General features: G+C 39.5%; 1 protein-coding gene across 1 annotated transcript in view; it reads left to right on the top strand.

Annotated features, from left to right (window-relative positions):
* The window catches only part of WDR70 (WD repeat domain 70), a 181926-nt gene that overhangs the window by 29730 nt on the left and 126951 nt on the right, over positions 1 to 25245 (top strand). Inside the window, exons 6-9 of the mRNA XM_070743427.1 lie at positions 6798 to 6857; positions 9395 to 9528; positions 10396 to 10549; positions 15510 to 15586. Coding sequence (XP_070599528.1) covers positions 6798 to 6857; positions 9395 to 9528; positions 10396 to 10549; positions 15510 to 15586 — 425 coding nt within the window. The remainder of the gene's footprint in view (positions 1 to 6797; positions 6858 to 9394; positions 9529 to 10395; positions 10550 to 15509; positions 15587 to 25245) is intronic.

Below are 25245 nucleotides of genomic sequence, written 5' to 3'. Positions count from 1 at the left end.
TATATATAACATATATATTATATAACATAAATGCAATAAATAAATAATAATAAACTTTAGCATATGAAAGACTAATGACACTTAAAGAGGAGGAGATCCTTTTCTTTCGTGGAAGAAAAGCCTTGGATATGTTTAAAAGTTCTAATTCTTTGCTGAGACAGAAGGGGAAATTATTAGGTACATGGGGAATAGTCATATGAACCGTATGTATTTTACTTAATTTGGAATTAATCAGTTGTATACTTCTCCTCCTGCCTGAATTTGATCTAGTTGTCGCAGCCATTGTGTAGTTTAGTTGAATATTTAATGCAATATATGACTCCATTCAACTCTAGAGGATAAATCATTGTCTTTGCTGCAGGACATTGGGTGAGTCTAACCATTATAGTTGATTAAAGAATCCACTGTTATGCAAACCATGGTTAGCACAATGAATGATCCAAGCTATCCTTTTAAAATACAGATTTCTGTCAATGCTTTTATTTTTCTCCTTAAATGCCAATTAATTCATTTGTTCCTCAGACTTTTGATTAGTGTTACTGGAAATCTTTACCAGCCTAATAAAATGGAGCACTTATTGGCCTTAGAAATATACAAAATATTGATCGCAATGCATACTGAAAGCATTTCATATTAGATTTGATGTTAGTGCAGCCTCACAATTAAATTTAATATAAGTAAATAAGGTTGGAAAGAAACCGGCAGTTCAGTGCCAATTATTTGGATGCACAGAATGGGAAATAAAAACAACCCAATTATGTGAGCGAATGTAGTTTAGTGGCTTAGTGAATGAGCCATGAAAGCCTTTCCTGAGGTTCAAACCATGCATCCATCTGAAGCTGTTAGGTGTTCAAGGCCATTCTCAGCCATTCGCTTGAAAAAATGAAAATGGTAGCAGTGATTTATTAATTAGTCAAGTCATTAATTCTTTCAAGATAAATGTGTATTAACTGTTTGAATATTCAAAATTCTGTGTTAATGTTTTATTGTAAAAGCCTGGCAGATGTAGAATTTCTGAAAATTTTTAAAGTAACAAAAATATTTGGGATTGAAAAGAAATTGAGTGAAAATTGCTGTGTGTGTGTGTGTGTGAGAGAGAGAAACAATCAATATTAATAAAAATCTTAGGATACAAGCAACAAGTTAAAGGGTTAAATAAGGTCCAAGAGTGAAGTGTTTTTAATAGGAAAGTGAACACAAGAACAAGGGGACATAATCTGAAGTTAGTTGGGGGAAAGATCAAAAGCAACATGAGAAAATATTATTTTACTAAAAGAGTAGTAGATGCTTGGAACAAACTTCCAGCAGACGTGGTTGATTAATCCTCAGTAACTGAATTTAAACATGCCTGGGATAAACATATATCCATCCTAAGATAAAATACAGAAAATAGTATAAGGGCAGACTAGATGGACCATGAGCTCTTTTTCTGCCGTCAGACCTCTATGTTTCTATGTTTAACAAGTTACAATCATATAGTCCTAAGTGGGATGAAAAGGATGATAGTAATGATGAGGGGGGGGAAAGCTAATAGAAATAGAAGTGCAGATTTAGTAAAAAGTCTGACATTGTTGAGGGAATTATTTGTTTAGTAGAGTGATGGTGTTCAGGGAAAAACTATTCTTGTGTCTAGTTGTCTTGGTGTGCAGTGCTCTGTAGTGACGATTTGAGGGTAGGAGTTGAAACAGTTTGTGTCCAGGATACGAGGGGTCAGTAAATATATATATTTACTATAGTTATATAGTATAATAATAATAATAATAATAATAATAATAATAATAATAATAATACAGTGTAATAATTTATTAGATTTGTATGCCGCCCCTCTCCGAAGACTCGGGGCAGCTCACAACAAACAATAAAACAATATATATAGGCACAAATGTAATATTAAGAAAAAAACTAAAAACCCTATCATAATTAAAAACCAAACAGCACATACATACCAAACATAAATTATAATAAGCCTGGGGGAAAGGTGTCTCAAATCCCCCATGCCTGGCGGTATAAGTGGGTCTTAAGTAGTTTACGGAAGACATATATAGTTATATAGTTATATAGTTTATAGTTATACAAGTGAAACTCGAAAAATTAGAATATCGTTCAAAAGTTTACTTATTTCAGTAATGCAACTTAAAAGGTGAAACATAATATATGAGGGAGACTCATTACATGCAAGGCAAGATAGTTCAAGCCATGGGCAAAAAGACCCCTTCATTCTTATAAACTGTTATTTTTGTCATTTAAAAAGAACTCTTTTTATGAAGTAATAAACCAGTCTCAATAGCCTTTACCAATATGCTATTTCTGGAAGATGCTGCAAGGGCATCAGTATTAAATAGTTCTTATTTTATATGTAACCTTTATTTTTTATAAATAATTACAAAACCTTTGCCAGACCCATCCTCGAATACAGCTCATCCGTTTGGAACCCATATTGTATCTCAGACATCAACACCCTTGAAAATGTCCAAAGATATTTCACCAGAAGAGCCCTTCACTCCTCCACTCGAAACAGAATACCCTACGAGACTAGACTTTCAATCCTGGGCCTAGAAAGCCTAGAACTAAGACGCCTTAAACAAAATATAAGTATTGCCCACAAGATCATATGCTGCAACGTCCTGCCTGTCGGCGAACACTTCAGCTTCAACCGCAACAACACAAGAGCACACAACAGATTTAAACTTAATATTAACTGCTCCAAACTTGACTGTAAAAAATATGACTTCAGTAACCGAGTTGTCGAAGCGTGGAACTCATTACTGGACTCCATAGTGTCATCCCCAAACCCCCAACAATTTACCCTTAGATTATCTATGGTTGACCTATCCAGATTCCTAAGAGGTCAGTAAGGGGCGAGTACAAGTGCACTAGAGTGCCTTCCGTCCCCTGTCCTATTGCTCTCCTATATCTCCTATTCCTTTCTTCTATTCCTATATCTCTTCTTCTATTCTTTCATTGATATGTTCTATTACTATATCTTCTTTTCTATTATTTCTTAGATATATTTTACTATGAGTATCTCCTCTATAACCTTCATCATGTATTTTACTATGTGTATATAGATATATACCCACTAAAACCCTCATTGTGTATTGGAGAAAATGAATAAATAAATAAATAAATAAGTACTACTCCTTCTTCCTATTTTAGCTAGAACAGAAAGAGAAAGTAATGGGCCCAAAACCATCAAATTGACTTTCATTTCTAAGATTGGGACTAGAACTCCCAACTTGTCATCAATATCTTCTGGATATCAGAAATGAGCGATGGGCTGAGTAGAGATAGAGTGTTTTGCTGAAATTAATGAAACTTACTATAACACTCAGAATTGTATAGAGTGCCTTCTATCACATGATACATCACTTTTTACAATATACTATTTAAATGTTTTCTTTGGATCCTCAAGTCTTTTCTGATATTCTTAATTTTGTGGGAATGAAACCCACATCTCAAATTGTAACTGAATTTGTGTTCATATATAGGCAATTTTGGGGGCAGGTTTGTGATATTTATAGTGTACAACTTAGTACTTTTAGTCCTATTAAAATAGAAAGGGGTCACATTATGATTCTTCATAAGTATTTGGCTGTTTTGAAGAGATGCTTTGCCAAGACTAGTCCCTTGAGGTTGTTATCTTAATTTTATTTCGGTTAAACAATTTTGTTTAAGACTCAGGAATCCCTTGAGTTGAATGGCTAATAATCTCTCTCCAAAAAGTACTTCAAGCAGTTTCGATTTGGAGCTCCAAAGGATGAATCTGCACTTTTTTTTAATGCAGAGCCGATAGAAAAAGCATTAAGTGTGCTACTTGATAATGGGCTATATGATCTGTTCTGTCAAGCTCTCTGGCAGAATCCTCCCGAAAATTCAGATACAAATTTCAGACACACACACACACGTTTGAAAATTCAAAACAATGTTCTTTATACCGAAAATACAAATAAAATAAGCACTCTTTTTGTATAGCAAAGAGCACTCGTCTCCAAACAAACTGGTAATTTGTACAAGTCCCTTATCAGTTCTGTGATACTTAGCTTGCAGCTGTGAGGCAATTCACAGTCCTTCTTCTTTCACAAAGGAAAACACACTTGGCTCTGGTTCAATTTCAAAGCGGGGAAAAAGCAGCCCGCAAAGGTCGAAGTCAGCAATGCAGGCACGAAACACAATGGTCAGATAAACCTCCACAATGGCCAAACCCACAGGCTGCTCTTTATAGCTGCCTCACTAATTACCACAGCCCCACCCAACCACAGGTGGCCTCATTTTCTTTGATAATAATCTCTCAGTTGTTGTTGCCTATGCATCGCTCTCCGCATGCGTGGCTGTATCATTAACTCTTGTTCCGAATCCAAGGAGGAGCTAGATAATTGATCTCCTTCTGAGCTGTCTGCCACACTCTCCTCCTCCCTGTCACTCCTGTCTTCTTGGTCAGAGGAGCCTTCATCAGCAGATTCCACCAGGAGCAAAACAGGCCTGCGGCATGTGGATGTCTCCCCCACATCCACAGTCCTTGGACAGGAGCTGGGCCAGAGCTAACCACAACATGATCCAGCCCATGAGCCGGGGTGGCCCAGCAGGTAGAGTGCTGTACTGCAGGCCACTGAAGCTGACTGTAGATCTGAAGGTCAGCAGTTCAAATCTCATCACCGGCTCAAGGTTGACTCAGCCTTCCATCCTTCTGAGGTGGGTAAAATGAGGACCCGGATTGTGGGGGCAATAGCCTAGCTCTGTTAAAAAGTGCTATTGTTAACATGTTGTAAGCCACCCTGAGTCTAAGGAGAAGGGCGGCATAAAAATCGAATGAATGAATGAATGAATGAATGAATGAATGAATGAATGAATAAATAAATTCAGTTAGCTTGGTCAAAGATACCATAATCTCCCTCTGAATCTGATAGATCTCTTTTCATTTGACCCATAATGTTCTTCTTGGTTTCCTCCACATGCTCTGCTGTTCCTGCTATTAAAAATGTGGACCTTTCTAACCACCTATTTGTAATATAATTACAACCAATAGTCACCGTAGTGAAGATGGATAAATTGGTGGGCTAAACATTATTCCTTAAAATTACAAGTGTTATGGCTCATGTATTTTCCAGTTTACTATATTTTTTCCAAACGTTATTCTAAAGTAAAATACAAACCACTCTACAAAAACCTGATATAATACATGGTTCTTTTTTATCCTTTTTATCGTTTAATGGGACTTAGACTAAGCTCACGGTGCTAGACCTAGCCTGGCAACTATTTCTAAAATTGGCAGTGTAATTGACTGCATTAAGGAATAACTAATTAGAGTTACTTTAAGCAACATAGGTTGCTTATTATCTCAGCTTCTGATATTCCATATTTCTCCAAAAGTTTTCTTAACCCTTATTATTGTCTTGGGATTTTAGTGAGTCATGGATAGTAAAATGGACACTTTTGGGCTGGTGGAAGATCCAACAGGTTTCTAACAAACCTAGAAGACAAGTTTGTTTTCCAAAAAGTAGAGAAGGGAACAAGGGGATCAGCCATATTGGACTTAATTCTCACTAACAGAGATAAAATGATAGAAGGTTTTGAAGCTACAGGAACCTTGAGGGCAAGTGATCATGCTATATTTTAGAAAGAGTGCAGAGAAGAAGAACAAATATGATTAGGGGACTGGAGGCTAAAGCATATGAAGAATGGTTTCAGGAACTGAGTATGTCTAGAAACATAGAAGCATAGAAACAAAGAAGACTGATGGCAGAAAAAGACCTCATGGTCCATCTAGTCTGCCCTTATACTATTTCCTGTATTTTATCTTAGGATGGATATACAGTATGTTTATCCCAGGCATGTTTAAATTCAGTTACTGTGGATTTACCAACCACGTCTGCTGGAAGTTTGTTCCAAGGATCTACTACTCTTGCCCGACCACACTGCTCACCCATTTTGAGACTGTCAGAAATCACTACCCCTAAATCCTTCTCTTCTGAAGTTTTTGCTAACCCAGAACTGCCAATGCAATACTCAGATTGAGGATTCCTTTTCCCCAAGTGCATTATTTTACATTTGGAAACATTAAACTGCAGTTTCCATTGCTTTGACCATTTATCTACTAAAGCTAAATCATTTACCATATTACAGACCCCTCCAAGAATATCAACCCTATTGCACACTTTAGAGTCATCGTCTAGTTTAATGAAAAGGACTAGGGGAGACATGATAGCAGTGTTCCAATATCTCAGGGATTGCCACGAAGAAGAGGACGTCAAGCTATTCTCCAAAGCACCTGAGGATATTATAAGAAGCAATGGGTGGAAACTAAACAATGAGAGAAACAACCTAGAACTAAGGAGAAAATTCCTGACAGAACAATTAATCAGTGGAACAGCTTGCTTCCAGAAGTTGTGAAAGCTCCAACATTGGAAGTTTTTAAGAAGATGTTGGATAATCATTTGTCTGACGTAGTGTAAGGTTTCCTGCCTAAGCCATGGATTGGACTAGAAGACCTCCAAGGTCCTTTCGAACTCGTTGTTGTTGTTGTTGTTGTTGTTGTTGTTGTTATTATTATTATTATTATTATTATTATTATTATTGTCAACCTTGAGTGGTCAGTATCAAACTCAGGGCTGTGGGCAGAGTTAGCCTGCAATACTGCTTTCTAACCACTGTGCCAAATCTGTGGAACTTGCTTCTTAGGCAAGTGGAACAGGATTTTTCCTGCTGTAATTTTTCCTTTCCCCCGTTTCTAGAATTATTGTGGTTATATAGATGTTATATCTGTACTTAAATGTTATTCTGAACGATATTATTTCTCTTAGGATCCAGTGAAGAAGATTCCCGACTCACATGAAATTACTCTCCACCATGGCACCAAAACAGTAAGCCTCTTGATGTCTCCCTTTCTTAGGTTTAGGGTAGAATATGTTGACCCTGAAAAGAAAATCTGTGAAAAAAGTAGAAGGAATTGAAGACAGATATGATCATACCTAGAGTAAAGGAGAAAACCACACATAAAGCATGTACAGTGATACCTCGTCTTACAAACGCCTCGTCATACAAACTTTTCGAGATACAAACCCGGGGTTTAAGATTTTTTTTGCCTCTTCTTACAAACTATTTTCACCTTACAAACCCACTGCCACCGCTGGGATGCCCCTTTTTTGCTGCTGGGATTCCCAAGAGGCTCCCCTCCATGGGAAACCCCACCTCCGGACTTCTGTGTTTTTGTGATGCTGCAGGGGAATCCCAGCAGAGGAATCCCAGCAGCACAAAAACGGGCGCTTCACTGGCAACGGAAGTCCGGAGGTGGGGTTTCCCAGCGAGGAGAGCCTCAGGGAAATTGCAGCATTGCAAAAACACAGAGGGCCGGAGGTGGGGTTTCGAGGACTTCGGTGTTTTTGCGATGCTGTGATTTCACTGAGTCTCCCTTCGCTGGGAAACCCCAGCTCCAGACTTCTGTTGCGTGCAAAGCGCTCGTTTTTGCTATGCTGGGATTCCCGTGCAGCATCACAAAAACACAGAAGTCTGGAGGTGGGGTTTCCCATGGAGGGGAGCCTCAGGGGAATCCCAGCAGCTCAAAAAGGGATACTTCGGCTGGCAAAAGGGGTGAATTTTGGGCTTGCACACATTAATCATTTTTCCATTGATTCCTATGGGAAACACTGTTTCGTCTTACAAACTTTTCACCTTAAGAACCTCGTCCCGGAACCAATTAAGTTTGTAAGACAAGGTATCACTGTACTATATTTTGAGCATTATAAGACAAACTTGACTATAAGACACACATTAGCTTTAGAGGAGGAAAATAAGGAAAAAAAATCTCTGCCTCCCAGCATTCATCTAGCGTCCTTGGAGCAAAGAGCAAACAGCCTGGTCAGTTTCAGCATGTTACCAGCACACGGCTCATCAGGGCTCTGTTCCGTTGCTCCCACTACCGTTCAACTGAGCTGAGTTGCTGCTGCAGCCAGGGAATGCTGGAGCCTTTGCCACTGAGCAGCTGATTGGATAGGCCTCCCAGAATACCACCGATCAACTGTTCTAGGCCGCGGGGATCACTGACTATCATTGCCTATCACCATCGCCACCATTCAGCAGTGATTGTCAGTGATGGCAGCGAGCGCCAGTGACAATCCCCACCACCTGGAACAACTGATTGGTGGTATTCTGGGAGACTGATCCAACTGCTGATCAGTTGCTCGGCAGCAAAGGCTCCAGCGTTTCCCGACGTCGGCCACCACTGTACCAATCCTCCCCCCACCGCTGCTATATTCACTCTAAAAGACGCACAAACTTTTCCATCCACTTTTTTTTGGGGTGTGTGTGTGTGTTTTTCTTATAGTGTGAAAATATGGTACAGTGGTACCTCTACTTAAGAACGTAATTCGTTCCGTGACCAGGTTCTTAAGTAGAAAAATTCTTAAGTAGAAGCAATTTTTCCCATAGGAATCAATGTAAGAGCAACCCATTAGGAAAGAAATAAAAGCTCAGAATTTGGGTGGGTGGAGGAGGAGGAAGAGGAGGAGGAGGACAGTCGCTGCTGAGGGAAGAAGGTGAGGTGAGGGGAATCAAAAAAATCCAAAACTTTAAGGCTTAAAAAAAATAAAGAGGGACTCTGAGGCGGAGAGGAGGAGCACACGCCTCCCATACACCCGGTGCGAGGCTGCTTCCCATGCACTGCGCCAGAGAGAGAAACCCAGGCGGCGAGAGGGGGGAACCTCCCACTCCTTTGACCGAAAGGTGGCTGCTGCTGCTTCCTGCTTCCTCTTCCTTCCCATGCTGAAGGGCTCCCCTCTTCTCCCACTCGCTTGCTTTGTAGCTGGCGCCTTTCCTTCACTGTGGTGATGCCTCGGTTTGGCTGAAGCCAAGTTGATTCAGCCGGGGCAAAGCACCCCCTTTTGCCTTTCCGCACCCAGATGCTCCAGGAGGCAACCTCGCACCGGGTGTGTGGGAGGCTGCACGAGGGAGTCACCACAGTGAAGTGGTTTATTTCTTCTCCAAGCGCCAGAGAGAGGAAAACGCTCCGCTCACTCTGGGCTGCCCAGAGCAAAGGGAGCGTTTCTTTTCTCTGGGCGCTGGCAGAGGTTTATTCCCTCTCCAAGTGCCCAGAGAAAGGAAAATGCTTTGTTCTCTCTGGACTGCCAAAGCCTCCTTAAGCGCCACCAAAGGGCTCCTCTGGCAGCCCAGAAAAGCCCGAGATGGCCAGGATTAAAGGGGGAATGGCAGGAAACTGGCCGGGCCTTCGTGCTGCTCTCAAATTTCCTGGGAAATTTTTCCAGGCTCAGGTTAAGTAGAAAATGGTTGTTAAGAAGAGGCAAAAAAATCTTGAACACCCAGTTCTAATCTTGATTTGTGCGTGTGTGTGTGTGTGTGTGCATGTGTATACTTGAAAAATTAATTTTCACATCTTGCTTTATAGGTCTCTGCTTTAGGATTGGATCCATCGGGTGCCCGTTTGATAACTGGAGGATATGACTATGATGTTAAATTTTGGGATTTTGCTGGAATGGATGCATCTCTTCAGGCTTTTAGATCTCTGCAACCATGTGAATGGTATGCTGTGATGCTTTCCTTCAAATGCATTAATAACTTATTAGAATAATATGCAGGCCAATACCTTTGAGATAAGAAGACTTAGAAATATTTCCACTTACGCTATTTATTTCTCAAATATTTATATTTTTAGGTCGTAAAACTCAAAGATGCTTACTTATTTATTTCTCAAGAAACATCTAGAAATGAGAAATTCTCAAAAACAATATTCATTGGAATCTTAATGGAATTAAGATTGCAAATAGTTTTAAAATGGAAATATAAAATACCCTCCAATTGAGTTGCAATGACAACATATCTATAAGATACTTCATTGCTAAGTCTGATGTAAATAATAGATATTAAGATGGCTGCTTATGAGTTTAAGATGAATCATATGGATAGTACCGTTTTGTAAATTGTGGAAAAGAGCAGGAAAGAGAAGGATAAAGATACCTGTATCCTCATTTAGCCACCACAATTGGAACTGGCAATTCAATCATTAAGTGAAATGGCATCTTAACAAAACAGCAACCGTGCTTAGGATCTTACTTCAACTTTCCTTTGCTTTACTGACCTGCAAAGGTTGCAGATGGAAGCATTGTTCATAAAAGTTACTTTTCATAACCATTATAATTGCAAATGATCCCTACACGAAGCAGTCACTAAACAAGGATTATTTTGTATTGGGGGGAAAACGGATCAGAAATTGCTCTGCATCTACTAAAAATGGATCTGTCAATTATTATTCGACTTGGAGATCTTTCATACATTGCCCAAAATGATGTGGCATAAATTATTCTGCCATTTTTTTAGATTTTGTAAGCAAAGACTGGGCAATTTTGTATTTAATTGTTGGTATTTAACTTTGGTTTCATCACTTTTCAGTCACCAGATAAAGTCTTTGCAGTACAGCAGCACTGGAGATGTCATTCTTGTAGTTGCGGGTAATTCTCAAGCTAAGGTCCTTGACAGAGATGGCTTTCCTGTGATGGAGTGTGTGAAGGGCGACCAGTATATTGTAGACATGGCAAACACGAAGGTAAGGAGATCAATTAAGTCTTCGGAGAGGGGCGGCATACAAATCTAAATAATAAATTAAGAGCTTGAATAATGTAATTTTAGAGAACCCCCCCCCCCATCTTCTTGTGAAATACAGTGGTACCTCGAGATACGAGTTTAATTCGTTCCGGACCTGGGCTCTTAAGTCGAGCAGCTCTTATCTCGAACGACTTTTCCCCATAGGAATTAATGTAAATAATTTTAATTGGTTCCAGCCCTCAAAAAACTCACAAAGTTAGTCTAAATTATGCAGAAAGACATGTTTTTAATGAAGAAATGTACATGTACATATAAATGAATAATGAAGTTTCTTTCACTTAACTTGTAAACTTTCTTAAACTTTTAAATTTACATATGTTCAACTTCTCTGCCACCCAATCCTGTAGGACAGAGGTCCCCAACCCTTTTTGCACCAGGGACCGGCTTTAAGCGATCAAGAGAGGAATGGGTGAATGAATGGACGGAGGGTGGGAAGGAAGGAAAGAGGGAAGGGACAGGAACAGAGGAAGGAAGCAAGGAAACTTATGAAAGGGGAGAGTAAGAGAGGAATGAGTGAAGGGAGGGAGGGAAGAAGGTGGGAAGGAGAAAGAAAAGAAGAAATAGAGGAAGGGAAGGTAAAAGAGAGAAAGAAAAAGAGCAAGAAAGAAAGAAAGAAAGAAAGAAAGGGGGAAGGGACAGAAACAGAGGAAGGAAGCAAGGAAACTTATGAAAGGGGAGAGTAAGAGAGGAATGAGTGAAGGGAGGGAGGGAGGGAAGAAGGTGGGAAGGAGAAAGAAAAGAAGAAATAGAGGAAGGGAAGGTAAAAGAGAGAAAGAAAAAGAGCAAGAAAGAAAGCTGCAAGCACCCCCCCGAGCCCCCCAGGCCGGCTGCAACCTTTTAAAACACGCGCGCCGCTTCGCAGCTGTCTCCTGAAGCCGAACGTGGAAGTTAGCGTTTGGCTTCAGGAGACAGCTCCTTGGCGCTTGTATCTCGAATTTGGGCTTGTAAGTAGAACAAAAATATCTCTCCCCTCCCAGCTCTTATCTCGAGTTGCTCTTAAGTAGAGCAGCTCTTATGTCGGGGTTCCACTGTATTGTAACATCCATTGAAAAATATAAGGCATATTTTATTTATTTATTCTGTATGTATCAAATGTTTTTAGCTGAAATTTTAAAATTAAGGGAGACTAGGATGGTACCATTTCGGCCTTGTTCTGGCCTCATCAGCTGGCCACACCCTTCCTTACTGGGATTCGATCTGGCAGCCTCTGCCTTGAAAGGCAGAGAATTAGCAGTTGAGCCACCAGACCTTGATCCCTCCAGCTCTGTACCAGGGAGGGGCTATATGTCTTTTATGTCGGAAAAAATAGGAAAAAAAATGATACATTACCACATTAGTGTTCCAGAGGGATTCTAAGTAGATTAAAATTAGGGGTTTACTTCCTCTGAGCTGTTGAAATAAATAAATGGCATTTTGGGTGGTAATTTATTTTTAACGTTATAGCTAAGAGCTATAACAAATTGTGATACATTTAGTATGTAAATCCCAAATCGCTATAGGTGGATGTTCTTCCTTTCTTATTTCTATTCATCCCTCTCTGTCTATTTAAGGAGGGGAAAGTCCTCTAGAATCTGGAAACCTAGTTACTTATATTTTCAAAATAAAACTAAATATTATAAAAGGTATAATTTATTTATTATTAGATTTGTATGCTGCCCCTCTCCGTAGACCTGATAGCATGAATCACATTCGTGCTATCAGATTTTCATCCAAGCCCCTGCTATGTGGTTTATATTTATTCAATATCTGATCTTACATTTATTTATTTCAATTTATAAGTCTTCCCATCTCAAATTCATAATTCTGGGTATTTAACACCAATAAAGCCATAGCAATATGTAGGCAGATGAGGTAAACATTGTAACAATCGAAGAACAAATCAACACAATCTTTCCATGGGGTTCTGTTGGGCTCTCTGGTAGAATCCTCCCAAAAATTCACAGGTACAAATTTCAGACACACACACGTTTGAAAATTCAAAACAATGTTCTTTATAAGGAAAATTCACTTAACCTAAGCCCTCTTTTGGTATAGCAAAGAGCACTTGTCTCCAAACAAACTGGTAATTTGTACAAGTCCCTTATCAGTTCTGTGATACTTAGCTTGCAGCTGTGAGGCAATTCACAGTCCTTCTTCTTTCACAAAGTGAAACACACTTTGCTCTGGTTTAGTTTCAAAGCGGGGAAAAATCAGCACACAAAAGGTCAAAGTCAGTAAAGCAGTCACGAAACACAATGATCAGATAATCCTCCACAATGGCCAAACCCACAGGCTGCTATTTATAGCAGCCTCACTAATTACCACAGCCCCACCCAACCACAGGTTGCCTCATTTTCTTCGATAATAATCTCTCAGTTGTTGTTGCCTATGCATCGCTCTCCGCATGCGTGGCTGTAGCATTAACTCTTGTTCTGAATCCAAGGAGGAGCTAGATAATTGATCTCTTTCTGAGCTGTCTGCCACACTCTCCTCCTCCCTGTCACTCATGTCTTCTTGGTCAGAGGAGCCTTCATCAGCAGATTCCACCAGGGGCAAAACAGGCCTGCAGCATGTGGATTTCTCCCCCACATCCACAGTTCTTGTGGCAGGAGCAGGGCCAGAGCTAACCACAACACATGTCAGGAACTCCAAAGCTCTGAGTTGAAAGGATTGAATGATGTCATCTCCGTTGCCCAGGGATGTCCAGTTGGGGGCTCCTTTCATGTCCCCCTTAAGTTGCTCACCAAAATGGTATCCATCTACCTACTCGCAGTCACTTACTTTCGAACTGCTGGAGCAAGAGTGTGTTATGGGAGCTCCCACAGCAGCAATTGGGTCTTGAACGCAAATCTACCCATGGTCAACCCAGCATCCTAGCCTCATGAGTCAACACACTCCCTGTTACGTTGACTAAGGCACAGTTTTATTGTAGTCAATCACAAACTTGCCATGTTCATGTAATTCTATACAAAGTTAGAGTGTCATATTATAGCATTTAGATTTATATGCCGCTTCACAGTGCTTCACAGCCCTCTCTAAGCGGTTTACAGAGTCAGCATATGTTGCTCCCAACACTCTGGGTCCTCATTTTAACCATCTCGGAAGGATGGAAGGCTGAGTCAACCTTGAGCCTACTGAGATTCGATCTGCCAAAACTGCTGGTAGTCGATGATCAGCAGAAGTAGGTTGCAGTTCTGCACTCTAACCACTGCACCACCGAGGCTGTTATTGTCTCTTTAAAGCTTTGGATAGTCTCAAATGAACTTACAGACTGAAAGTTCAATCATAAAAGCATCTGAGAAGGAAATAGTAATGGGCAACTTCAGTTGTAATCACATAGACTGACAAAATGCATATTCTGGACTTAACAAATCATTGAGCCTTTAAACAGCCAGTCTGGAAGCCAACATCCCTGTTAATATTGGCCCTAATCTTCAGTATTATATCTTGTCCAAAACCTAGATGACCTAATTGGGAACAGTGATAATAATTTTATAAATATAAATGTGGATGTAAATGGTGCTTGCCAATAAAGTCTATCACACGCACATTTGTCAACAGAAGAGCAGATCTGCAAAAAATTAAAGGATTATTGAAAGTAAAGTTGAAAGGGAAAATTTAAAACGATCCATTATCTTAGCAATGTTTGGAGGTAGTTCAGAATTATAAAACTAAAAGATCAGCTCCAAAGAATCCCTTGGATCAGAAGGGTTGAGAAGAACACCATAATAACTAATGAACAAGATCAGATGCCAATAAAGTCTAGATAAAAATCCTCTAGACTTGTTTCCCACATTCAGACTATGCAACTCTTGCCTGAATGTGGAAAAGAAAAAGGAGCGTAAACTTTGGCAAAAAGATTGATAAAAGATATTCAAAAAAGAGAGAAAATCTCACTTGAAATTGCTCAGGGTAAATAATAATTCCTCGATCCACAGCTCACAGTAGAGAAACATCTTTCAGCTGTGGCAAGGAGGGCGTTTGCCCAGGTTCGCCTGGTGCACCAGTTGCGGCCCTATTTGGACCGGGAGTCACTGCTCACAGTCACTCATGCCCTCATCACCTCGAGGCTCGACTACTGTAATGTTCTCTACATGGGGCTACCTTTGAAAAGTGTTCGGAAACTTCAGATTGTGCAGAACGCAGCCGCGAGAGCCCTCGTGGGGCTTCCCAGATTTGCCTACGTTTCTACAGCACTCCATGGTCTGCATTGGCTGCCGATCAGTTTCCGATCACAATTCAAAGCGTTGGTTATGTCCTTTAAAGCCCTACATGACATTGCACCAGAGTACCTCCGGAACCGCCTACTACCGTACGAATCCCAGCAGCCGATAAGGTCCCACAGAGTTGGCCTTCTCCGGGTCCCATCGACTAAACAATGTTGTTTGCTGTGCCCCAGGGGAAGAGCCTTCTCTGTGGCGGCCCCGGCCCTCTGGAATCAACTTCCCCCTGAGATTAGAACTGCCCCCACCCTCCTTGTCTTTCGTAAATTACTCAAGACTCACTTATACCGCCAGGCATGGGGGAGTTGAGACACCTTTCCCCCCAGGCTTTTAAAAAATATTTTGTTTCATGTTTGGTATGAATGTGTTGGTCGGTTTTAAATATATGATAGGATTTTATATGCTTCTTTTAATATTAGATTTGTTTTGCTATAATATTGTTTTTATTGTTTTGAGCCGCCCCGAGTCTTCGGAGATGGGCGGCATACAAATCTAATAAATAATAATAATAATAATAATAATAATAATAATAATAATAAATTAACATCCTAGCCATGCGAGCCACTGTGTTCTTACAGGGTATTGGACAATAATTATGTTTGTTTGTTGCAGTATTTGGAAAAGAAGAGAACAAATAAATTGTTTAGTTAAACATAACTTATTATGCATTATATTCACACCTTCTGTTTGTCATCCTAGGGACATACAGCAATGCTTAATACAGGCTGTTGGCATCCAAAAATAAAAGAAGAGTTTTTAACATGTTCCAATGATGGGTAAGTAATTTTTCAAGTATTCAAAAAGTAGACTTTCTATTTTGAATCACCGCCATTTATGACTTTTAAAATGTTTATCAACCGCTATCGCATGCTAAAAGATACTAATTAGTTCTGTAGCTAATTTATGAAAAATTCATAGGTTATATCTCTTAATTTGAGAAGCTCAGTTCATATTTAACAGCAAATATAAAACCTAGGCATAGTTAAGAAGAACTGCTACTTATTTGGTTTATCTTTTGCTTAGCTTCTTTTTCCTTGATGTAGTTCTTAGAATTATTCAGTAATTATTATCAATAGAAATGATTACTCTAAAATAAGATACATAACCTTTTTAGATTAAAGATCTTGGCTTTCAAATAACATTTCATGCTATATTGATAGATACACACCTGTACCTACTTTGCTTTTGTTTATGTTCATCTTGTACATGTTTTCACAAATAAATAAATAATAATAGATTCTTAAAGGAGTCTCTGTGGGTGTTATTTTGCGAGTTGTAGCCAACTTTAGGGGGCTCTGCTTCATCTCTGCTTCTTTAAGCTATTGAGCCAGTTTTGTCCAAAGATGTTTCTGTGGCATATGAAATGTTACTCCAACACTCCGCAGTCTGCATTGGTTGCCGATCAGCTTCCGGTCACAAGTCAAAGTGTTGGTTATAAAGTGTTGGCTATAAAGCCCTTCATGGCACCGGACCAGAATATCTCCGGGACTGCCTTCTGCCGCACGAATCCCAGCGACCGATAAGGTCCCACAGAGTTGGCCTTCTCCGGGTCCCGTCGACTAAACAATGTCGTCTGGCGGGACCCAGAGGAAGAGCCTTCTCTGTGGTGGCTCCAACCCTCTGGAACCAGCTCCCCCCAGAGATTAGGATTGCCCCCACCCTCCTTGCCTTTCGTAAACTCCTTAAAACCCACCTCTGCCGTCAGGCATGGGGGAATTGAAACATCTCCTCCTTGCCCATGTAGTTTTGGTCTGTGATTGATTGTGTGCTTGTTTTTTATATATATTGGGGTTGCATTTATGGACTTTTAAACTTAAAACTGTAATTTAGATTGCTAAATATTAGATTTGTTACTATGTACTGTTTTTGCCATTGTTGTGAGCCGCCCCGAGTCTGCGGAAAGGGGCGGCATATAAATCCAATAAATCTAATCTAATCACTGTGTATGTGTATGACAAAACACAGAACGTTGTTAACCTTCCTACCGAAGGGGTACCTGTTTATCTACTTGCATTTACATGCTTTCGAACTGCTTGGTTGGCAGGAGCCAAGACAAGTGACAGGAGCTCACTCTGTCTCAGAATGGTAGGGCTCGAACCACCAGAGTATAGACCTGTGATAGTGAACCTATGGCACGCATGCCACAGGTGGCACACAGAGCCCTCTCTGCTGGCATGCGCATCGTCGCTCCAGATCAGATCTCCATGGCATTTTTTTGGTGAGTTTCTGTTTCCCTAGAAACCACGAAATAATGCGCTGCCCTGTTGGGATGCCAGCTGGTCTTTGGGTCTCTTCTGTGCATGTGTACATATTTTTGCATACACACATTCGCACATGTTTGTGCATGCTGTATTCGGGTATTCGGTGCCTAAAAGATTCACCATCATTGGTATAGATCTTTTCCAGTGGCTTTTAAGCCACTGAACCACCAAGCCTCTTGCATTTTTAAGGAATAATAATAATAATAATAATAACAACAATAATAAAACAACAACTTTTATTATTATTATTATTATTATTATTATTATTATTATTATTATTATGTCAATACAACACAGCAAACGAGATCACTATGCTGGATTTCGTATTTTATCACCAGTCGGGCGCTTCCTAAGCACCTAGGACTGCGTGATGTAGCGGCAAATTATGTTTGCCAATCCCAGTAAAGCAGCCTTTTGCAATTGACAGATGGAGATTTTGTCAATTCCAGTGGTTTTCAAATGTCCGCTGAGATCCTTTGGCACTGCGCCCAGCATGCCAAGTACCACTGGGACCACTTTCATGGGCTTATGCCACAGTCGTTGCAGCTCGATTTTTAGATCTTAGTATTTCACTAATTTCTCTAGTTGCTTCTCCTCAATTCTGCTGTCTCCTGGGATTGCGATGTCAATGATCCATACTTTCTTTTTCTCCACAATCAGGATGTCTGGTGTGTTATGCTTCAGAATTCGGTCAGTCTGAAGTTGGAAGTCCCACAGTAGTTTTGCTTGCTCATTTTCGACCACTTTTTCGGGCTTGTGATCCCACAAGTTCTTTGCCACTGGTAAATGGTAGTTCCGACACAAGTTCCAGTGGATCATCTGTGCCATAGCATCATGTCTATGCTTGTAGTCAGTCTGTGCAATCTTTTTGCAGCAGCTGAGTATGTGATTGATTGTTTTATCTATTTCTTTACAGAGTCTGCACTTTGGATCGTCTGTTGATTTTTCAATTCTGGCTTTGACAGCATTTGTTCTAATGGCCTGTTCTTGTGCCGCCAGTATTAGTCCTTCTGTCTCCTTTTTGAGTGTTCCACTTGTAAGCCATGACCAGGTCTTTTCTTTATCCACTTTGCCTTCAATCTTCTCCAAGAACTGTCCATGCAATGCTTTGTTCCGCCAACTGTCCATACGACATTGAATTACATTTTTTCTGTACTGGTCCTTAGTTTGCTTCACCTTGAGAAGCTTCCTATTGTTGACCTCCATCAACGCTGATTCTTTGCTCCTCTTCACGTAGTCAGCTAATGCATGCTTCTCTTCTTCTACTGTCTGCTTCACTTGCAAAAGTCCTCTGCCGCCTATTTTTCTTGGCTTATGATCCCACCAGTTCTTTGCCACTGGTAAATGGTAGTTCCGGCACAAGTTCCAGTGGATCATCTGTGCCACAGCATCATGTCTATGCTTGTAGTCAGTCTGTGCTATCTTTTTGCATCATTATTATTATTATTATTATTATTATTATTATTATTATTAAATAAAAATTAAAGCCAATAAAATAATCCATATAATTATCCTCCTTGAATTTAATAATTTTTCCTTCAGTCACATTAATAGTGCCTTAAAGTAAAGTCTTCCTTGAGTTGACATAAATTTTGGGCTTAATTATGGCTGCAATATAAGGATTGCCTTTGGCCTTTTTAAAAATTCTGAAGTACCTTTTGAAATACACAATTCCAAGGGCGCAAAAGACAACTACGAAGTTGCTTGAAACGCAAGAGGAAATCCTTCAGACAGGAGTTTTCCATCACTGAGGATTTGCTCTTAGCTCTAAATGACCAATTATTTAAAACTTCCATGAGAGGAAATTAAAAAGATTGATGTTTAGACAATTAAAACAATAACAGAATCAAATGTGTCTGGGGGATTTGTTATTGTTTCTAAGCCCAATAAGATATTCTGTACGTTCTGTTCTCAGCAGAAAAAGACAAGAAAATTCTTAACATTTCAAAACCCATTAAGTTTCGAACTAATCATTTTGGTCACTTAGGCTTACAAACATTTGAGAATGTTATCATTCCATCAATTTAAAACTCAGGGGGTTTTTTCCCCCTGGAAGATAGCTTTGGACATTGAAAAAAAAATTATAAATGTCCAATCTTTCCTGTTTTTTTCCATACGTTATACCAAATATGGGTTTGTTTCATGGTGAAACTTCTACCCTGCTTAATTGTCTAAAACTCGTATAAACACAAATGGATATATAGTTCTGTTCCTCAAAACTCCGAATTGCCTTATGTAATAAAAAAAAATATTCGAAGCAATTCACCGTTGGCAGTAAGATTTGTATGTTCACATGCCAGAACTTAGGACTTAAGGTGCAGTCGTGCAGTACCAGACATTTTATAGATTAACAGGAGTAATTCATCAGAATGACAGAATTACTTTTCATGCTAATTGAAGTAAAAACTCACTCAGACATTAGCTGTATTTTAAGAACAGATTTTCCACGCACTCTTTCGCTGCATATGAAGTTTTTGGAAGGTAGAAATTTTTGTTGTTTTTCCAAGTTGCAAATATATGGTTGTTTGGCCAAATAAATAGAAGGTTGTGTAATCCTGCCAAGGAATGGATAGGGATATGAGAACAAATCTTATTGCAGAAAAATTTGTCTATATAATCACTATGTATTCTGTTCTGTCGGGCTCTCTGGTAGACTCCTCTCAAAAATTCACAGGTACAAATTTCAGACACACGCACCTTTGAAAATTCAAAACAATGTTCTTTATAATGAAAATTCACTTAAACCAAGCCCTCTTTTGATATAGCAAAGAGCACTCGTCTCCAAACAAACTGGTAATTTGTACAAGTCCCTTATCAGTTCTGAGATACTTAGCTTGCAGCTGTGAGGCAATTCACAGTCCTTCTTCTTTCACAAAGTGAAACACACTTTGCTCTGGTTTAGTTTCAAAGCGGGGGAAAATCAGCACACAAAAGGTCAAAGTCAGTAAAGCAGTCACGAAACACCACGATCAGATAATCCTCCACAATGGCCAAACCCACAAGCTGCTATTTATAGCAGCCTCACTAATTACCACAGTTCCACCCAACCACAGGTGGCCTCATTTTCTTTGATAATAATCTCTCAGTTGTTGTTGCCTATGCATCGCTCTCCGCATGCGTGGCTGTATCATTAACTCTTGTTCTGAATCCAAGGAGGAGCTAAATAATTGATCTCCTTCTGAGCTGTCTGCCACACTCTCCTCCTCCCTGTCACTCATGTCTTCTTGGTCAGAGGAGCCTTCATCAGCAGATTCCACCGGGGGCAAACAGGCCTGCAGCATGTGGATGTCTCCCCCACATCCACAGTCCTTGGGCAGGAGCTGGGCCAGAGCTAACCACAACAGTATTCACTACATATTCACTGTGCAATCACTATATAATCGCTAACCAATACCAACTTGAAGGCACAGGATACAATTTTCACATCCCAAGCTACATTTAATTTGGAAATCTGAGAAGTTTTTCCCCATGCCATATATACACTGTGGCCTATTGATTTTTGTTCAAGCACATTGCCCAAATAGAGTATATTTTAGTTAAACAGATCCTATTGGATAGTTGAATATATTCAGATTTCTCAATGCAAATCTTGTTCCAAACTCTTAAACAAATAGAAATTGTTTCAGAAATGATTAATTGAGTAAAATATGTTATATATAAAATCCACTTACATAAATCACACTAAGAGGGTTTTTTTTAAAGCAAGGTAATTATTCTTTGTCTGTAAAGGCAGGAAAAAAACCTAAGTTCCCTAAAAGAAACCTGAAACATTAAATTTGTATAGCTCCACCAATCCCATTTGCTTTTTTTTAAAAAACTTGGGGAGATAGATCTTAAAAGAATGTGGTATGCAGATAGTCTTCAAACTACAACCTAAGTTGGGATCAGAATTTCCAGGGCTAAGCAGTGCAGCCGTAAAGCAAGACAGACATCATGTTCCCTGCGCTCAGTCGTTCAGTCCCTAGACATCTCATCACTGGACTACTGTAATGCACTTTATATGGGGCTATCCTTGAAGAGTGCTCAGAATCTACAGCTGGTGCAGAAGACAGCAGCGCAGGTAGTTTTGGGGGCCCCAAAATGAGCCTTGTAACACCATTGCTCCACAAAAACTGCATTGATTACCACCTTGATCCCCTTTAAAGCCCTCCATGGCATAGGTCCAGGTTACCTGAGGGACTGTCTCACCCCACTGAGGTTGGCCCATACTACTACTGTCAGAAGAAGCGTGCTGTGGGTCTCGTCGGCTTGATTATTCCAGCTGGCAGGGTCTAGGAGGAGGGCCTTCTCTGCTGTCGTTCCTGCCCTCTGGAATATTTTGCCTCCCCAATGTGAGGTTTGTTTATTTATTTGTTTGTTTGTTTGTCAAACAATTATAGGGTGATAATTTGTACATATTAAACATTAGATAAGTAATGATAAAAAGTAGACAATAGGATAGGGACGGTAGGCACAATGGTGCGCTTATGCACGCCCCTTACAGACCTCTTAGAAAGGAGGAGAGATCAATTGTAGATTGTCTAAGGTTAAAGGTTTTGGGGTTAGGAGTAGAAACCACAGAATCATTCCAGGCGTTGATTACTGTGTTGCTGAAGTCGTATTTTTTGCAGTCAAGTTTGGAGTGGTTGACATTTAGTTTAAATCGATTTCGTGCTCGTGTGTTGTTGCGGTTGAAGGTGAAGTAGTCGTTAACAGGGAGGACATTTTGGTATATGATTTTATGAACTATAATTAAATCGGAACGGAGACGACGGAGTTGTAAGTTGTCTAAACTTGGCCCCAACCCTCCTCTCTTTTGATAAGGGACATGGTTCTGCCAGTTAGCTTGGGGCCCTAGTGGGGAACAGCACAGTGGAGCAATAATAGTTTGTTTGTTTGTTTGTTTATTTTATTGATTGATTGATTGATTGATTTGATTTATATGCCACCCCTCTCCGAGGACGGGGCGGCTTACAACATATAGTTCCCATCTGCCCTCCCCCACACGGCCCTGCCCCCACACTCCCCCCCCTTGTGTTTTTTTTATTTTCATGTTTGATTTTAATCTACTATGTTTTAGCTTAGATGTAACTGGAAGCCACAAAGAGTTACCCTATAGGCAGCCAATAAATTTTATAAATAAATAAAAATGTTACCGCATTGTTTAACAACTGCAATCCTAGAACTCCCAATTGCTATCTACTGTAATTGAGAATTATGGATTTCTAAATAGAATGAAACCTAGCTAAGGAGGGGTCCTGCAAAGGAGAGGGGAGCTTTGACATCTGGCATAGGCTGTGTACAAGTTGGGGTACTACATCTCCCCCACCCCATCTCTGCCTTTTTGGCCGCCATGGACAATGTGGCTAAACTAGAGGCCTCTTCTTACCTACATAGTCAGGACACTGATTATCCTAAGCAGTGTTTCTCAACTGGGGGACGGGATCCCTTTGGGGGTCGAACAACCATTTCACAAGGGTCGCCTAAGACCATAGGAAAAGACAAATTTCTCATGGTGTGAGGAACTAAAGCGTCTATTCTGGTGCCTTGAAATATATTTTTACAATCCAACCAATCAGGGGTTTACAGTGGGAGTGTCCCTTTGATCTTTCTGCCAATCAGCTTAAAGCTCTGTTGGAAGAATTGGTGCTAGACTTATGGTTGAGGATCACCACAAAATGAGGAACTGTATTAAGGGGTCGTGACATTAGAAAGGTTGAGAATCACCGTTAGGGCGTTGTGACACTTTTTCCAAAAAGGCAATGAATGTTGGTATTCAATAAAGACATTACATAATTATTTTAATTAATTTTCATAATCTGAATCTCTTCAACTATGTAGACGACTTTATTGAATCTGGTACTGCAAGGTTACAGATAATTCGGCTTGCAACATATGGCGAGGGGCGGCATAGAAATTAATTAATAAATTATTAATTAATAAATTAAGTAATAAAATGAATCAATAATAAAAAAATAAATTCAAAAGAGTTCGTAGATTTTCTGCCAGTATTTTAATGTTTAATAACAAAATACCTTACATTAGTTAGAGGGGAAAAACTACTAACTTTCAAGAATAGAAATTCCAGGATTATTCCCAAAGTCTCAATTTTTCTTGGCAGTTTGTTTTCTGAGTGGCTAATGGAAACAAATTCACCATATTCTTTCGGGGAATATATTTAATGCCTGAGGAAACAATGCATTGTTATTACTCTAGCCTTCATATCTATGGGTTAGAAACATAGAAACATAGAAGTCTGACGGCAGAAAAAGACCTCATGGTCCATCTAGTCTGCCCTTATACTATTTTCTGTATTTTATCTTAGGATGGATATATGTTTATCCCAGGCATGTTTAAATTCAGTTACTGTGGATTTATCTACCACGTCTGCTGGAAGTTTGTTCCAAGGATCTACTACTCTTTCAGTAAAATAATATTTTCTCATGTTGTTTTGTTCTGAGGAACAATCAATTTGTCTTATTTTTAAAAAATATAATGATAGTTTTGAGTGTTTAAGAAAGCAATGAAAAACATGATGAATCAAATCAAATGAGTGCATATTAAATAGCCATTTATTATGCCAAAGGCAAATTTGAGGGTGACAAATATGATTATTCACAGTCATACAAAGCAAACATAATTGCTTTTGTTGCTGTTGTTACTTTGCACTGAGATGTTGAAGATATTTTTTTAAATAAAGTAATAAATAAATACAACAGAAAGATGTTCTTAAAAGCTACCCAATGTGGTTATAAAATATATTATAATCAGTTCTATAACTGATGCAATTATGCTGCTGTGGTTAGGAATATGGACTGTTCTATGTAGGTAAAAAATTGAAACAACACAGAGTTTAAATATTATTAAGTGCTGTACTAAAACCAAACTGAGAGAGCTACGAAATAGATGGAACATGGATGAGGTTTTATCCCATCAACTACCTATTTATATTGGCACTATATCCTCTGAATCACTATAATTATTTACAGTATTTTTAAATAAGGCACTTATTAATTATAAGGTAAATATTTATTTAATAAATGAATAAAATAATACATTTATAATCTATAAGTAGATGCTTAGATTGGAAAATACAGATCCATATTCTCTAAGGATTTTCCCCTCTCTAAATGCTTTAAACTCAAATTAATGTGTGAGCGTGTATCGGTTTTGAATTTGTCGTTTTGAATTAAGTCGTCACACGTGTGCTAGAGATGAGGAATCCATGAAATTCTCAAATAAGCTATCTCTTGTCATTTACAGGATTTCACATCTTAGTTTGAACAATAGAAGAGGATTGTATCCCTTCAAATTGTTATTTCATTCATTCATTCATTCATTCATGAGCCGGGGTGGCGCAGTAGGTAGAGTGCTGTACTGCAGGCCACTGAAGCTGACTGTAGATCTGAAGGTCAGCGGTTCAAATCTCATCACCGGCTCAAGGTTGACTCAGCCTTCCATCCTTCCAAGGTGGGTAAAATGAGGACCCGGATTGTGGGGGCAATAGCCTGGCTCTTAAAAAAGTGCTATTGCTAACTTGTTGTAAGCCGCCCTGAGTCTAAGGAGAAGGGCAGCATAAAAATTGAATGAATGAATGAATAAATAAATAAATTCACTCACTCACTCACTCATTCATTCATTCATTCATTCATTCATTCATTTATTCATTCATTCATTCATTTATTCATATTTTTTTATGCCGCCCTTCTCCTTAGACTCAGGGCGGCTTACAACATGTTAGCAATAGCACTTTTTAACAGCGTCAGCCTATTGCCTCCACAATCTGGGTCCTCATTTTACCCACCTCGGAAGGATGGAAGGCTGAGTCAACCCTCAAATCTAGCAGTCAGCTTTAGTGACCTGCAGTACTGGACTCTACCCACTGCCCGCCTCGGCTCATTATGTATGGAGATTCACTGGCGAACAATTTGTAACACAATTTCTGTTGAGTTTGATTTTTGAGCTTTCCTATAGTTAATTAGGCATGCTGGTTTCAAAACTGTAGTTAGTTTTCTTCTACCACGTCCAGTTTTTTTCTCTAAACCTTGTGAGAATTATGAGGTTGCAACATGCGCATCAAATTGCATTTTTTACATAGCCATCTTGCTAACTTCCCAAAAAATCTTGGTGCAGTAATAAATGAGCAGGGTGAGCTATTCCACCAAGATTTGAAGGTCATGGAGGCAAAGTATCAA

This window comes from Erythrolamprus reginae, chromosome 2 (assembly GCF_031021105.1).
Source record: "Erythrolamprus reginae isolate rEryReg1 chromosome 2, rEryReg1.hap1, whole genome shotgun sequence".
NCBI lineage: Eukaryota > Metazoa > Chordata > Lepidosauria > Squamata > Dipsadidae > Erythrolamprus > Erythrolamprus reginae.
The sequence above is the reverse complement of the archived record's forward strand: the minus strand, read 5'-3'. Positions and strand labels throughout refer to the sequence as shown.